Genomic DNA, 2,178 nt, shown 5'->3' with positions numbered 1-2,178 from the left:
AGTAGCAAAGACTCTGGCTTCATCTTACTGGTTTGTAATACTGCATAAAACATTCCCACTCCACCCCCCTTATCCGCTCAGTCCTTCATGCAGTAAGACCATTATAAGGGCTCCCAGTCATGCCTCTGACTTTAACTTCACTTATGACCTCAGAGTGATCAGCTCAAGGATGACTGTGGCCAGAACAGTATTGTCAGAGCACGAGCCCCTCAATTCCATTTTTTGGGGCTTGAATTTCTAGAGTTGGATTTGATTTATTGCTCACTGTATGTAAATGTATAAGAATGGGATAATGCGGGGTACTAATAGGTGGCCAAAACATTTACAAGCTGTGATCCTGTGGTCCATCTCTGTTCTTGGGTTGACAGTTTTGTAGTAAAATTTTTCTTTGATTTAAGACAAACAAACAAACCCTTCCTCTTGTTTAAATAATTGGGATCATTAAATCCACTAGAGAAAAAGCGAGTCTTGGAGGAGGAAGGGAGCTGGTCAGAATATGTCTTGAACCACATGGACTGCAAACCAAAGATGGGTCTCAACTGTAAGGCAGGGTCCTTGGGACAACTGGGCATCCCCCAGGAGGTCATCTCTTTGATCTGAAGCCAGTTCTGAAAAGAATCCTGACCAAAGCCATTTGAACTTCTCTGTTCCTCAGGCTATAGATTAGGGGGTTGAGCATGGGAGTGATGAGACTATAGAAGAGGGAGACCACGTTGTCCTGCTGTGGGGTGTGGTAGGTGCCTGGTACCATGTACATGAACACTGCTGCCCCATAGAAGAGCCCCACCACAGTGATGTGCGAGGAGCAGGTGGTGAAGGCCTTGTGTCGGGCCTCAGCTGAGTGCATATGAAGAACAGCCCCCAACACATGGCTGTAGGAGGTGGCGATGAGTGACAGAGGCAGCACCAAGATCAGCACCCCGGAGATGGACAGCGCCAACTCATAGGCAGAGGTGTCTGCACAGGAGAGCTTGAGTAGGGCAGGCAGCTCACAGAAGAAGTGGTCCACAGTGCGCGAGGCACAGTAGGGGAAGTGCAGAGTGATGGAGGTCTGGATGGAGGCTACAAGCACACCTGACAACCAGGAGATGCCCACCATGAGCAGGCAGACCTGACGTCTCATGAGCACAGGATAATGCAAGGGGTGGCACACGGCAATGTAGTGGTCATAAGACATGAGGGATAGCAAGACGCCCTCAGAGACACCTATAAGCATCAAGAAGAACATCTGAGCTGCACAGCCTCCAAAGGAGATGGTGCCTTCTTCCTCCAGGAAGTCAGCTGCCATCTTGGGAATGGTGGCCAGTGGAAAGCCAACATCCAACAAGGAGAGCTGGCTGAGAAGAAAGTACATGGGTGTGTGGAGCCTGGCATCTGTGTGGATCAGGAAGATCAGGATTGCATTGCCCAGAAGGCCCATCGTGAATGTGGCAGCCACCAGGGAGAACAGGGCCAAATGTGGCCCTGAGTGATTGAAAAGGCCCATGAGAGTGAAGTCCGAGGTCACTGACTGATTTGTTTCCCTCACCCTCTGAGAGGCATCACTCATCTGCAGGAAGAACAGGGTATTTGCAAGGAGTCTCAGTGGGGAAAATTTCATCTTATATGACAACTGAAATTGTTTAATAATGACTGCCTGGAGTCTCTTAAGAAGGACTGATGGGCACATTTAGTCTCAGTAGGAAAAAACCCCACCATGATTGATTCATTATGGGAGATGGGGAACAGCAAAATAAAGCCCTAATTTTACTATTTCTGTGTAAAAGTCGTGCCTTCACCTTCCAGGAGAGCACTACCCACCAAGGCTTGCAGTTAAACCCTCTGTACCCATGCTGGAGAGTGAAAGACAGCAGCAGTGGAATATTGGAACACACTCCATCCCAAATGCCCTGGTGTCAAAGCAGAGATGGGATTCTGCAGGGACTAGCATATGAAGTAGGGAGACCTTGCCAAAGATGATAGAAGATAATGAAGTTGAGTCCAAAAGCAGTGAGGAGAGGCTCATTGCCAAATTCTTGGATGAGAGAACAAAGGGGCCAAAGTCTGGGAAGAGTCAGTGTGGGATGGCATTTAGGATATTAACCCAAGAAGTCTACACTGTGAGGGAATGAATGAACGACAAAGTTTGGAACCCAGTGGTCTATGGTTGTGAGTGACAAGTTGTCCACAGTATCAGTC

At 48.3% G+C, this 2,178-nt stretch overlaps 1 protein-coding gene across 1 annotated transcript; it reads right to left on the bottom strand.

Moving 5' to 3' along the window:
- Positions 1 to 583: 583 nt before the first annotated feature.
- On the bottom strand, positions 584 to 1,600 carry LOC113896497 (olfactory receptor 2Z1-like). The gene has a single exon (XM_027548664.1). The coding sequence runs from the start codon at positions 1,598 to 1,600 to the stop codon at positions 584 to 586; it is 1,017 nt and encodes a 338-aa protein (XP_027404465.1).
- Positions 1,601 to 2,178: the final 578 nt, after the last annotated feature.

This window comes from Bos indicus x Bos taurus, chromosome 7 (genome assembly GCF_003369695.1).
Source record: "Bos indicus x Bos taurus breed Angus x Brahman F1 hybrid chromosome 7, Bos_hybrid_MaternalHap_v2.0, whole genome shotgun sequence".
Taxonomy (NCBI): Eukaryota; Metazoa; Chordata; class Mammalia; order Artiodactyla; family Bovidae; genus Bos; species Bos indicus x Bos taurus.
The sequence above is the reverse complement of the archived record's forward strand: the minus strand, read 5'-3'. Positions and strand labels throughout refer to the sequence as shown.

What these genes read in the sequence shown, in the direction of transcription:
- LOC113896497 (XM_027548664.1), bottom strand. Translation starts at nt 1,600, where the DNA reads ATGAAATTTTCCCCACTGAGACTCCTTGCAAATACCCTGTTCTTCCTG.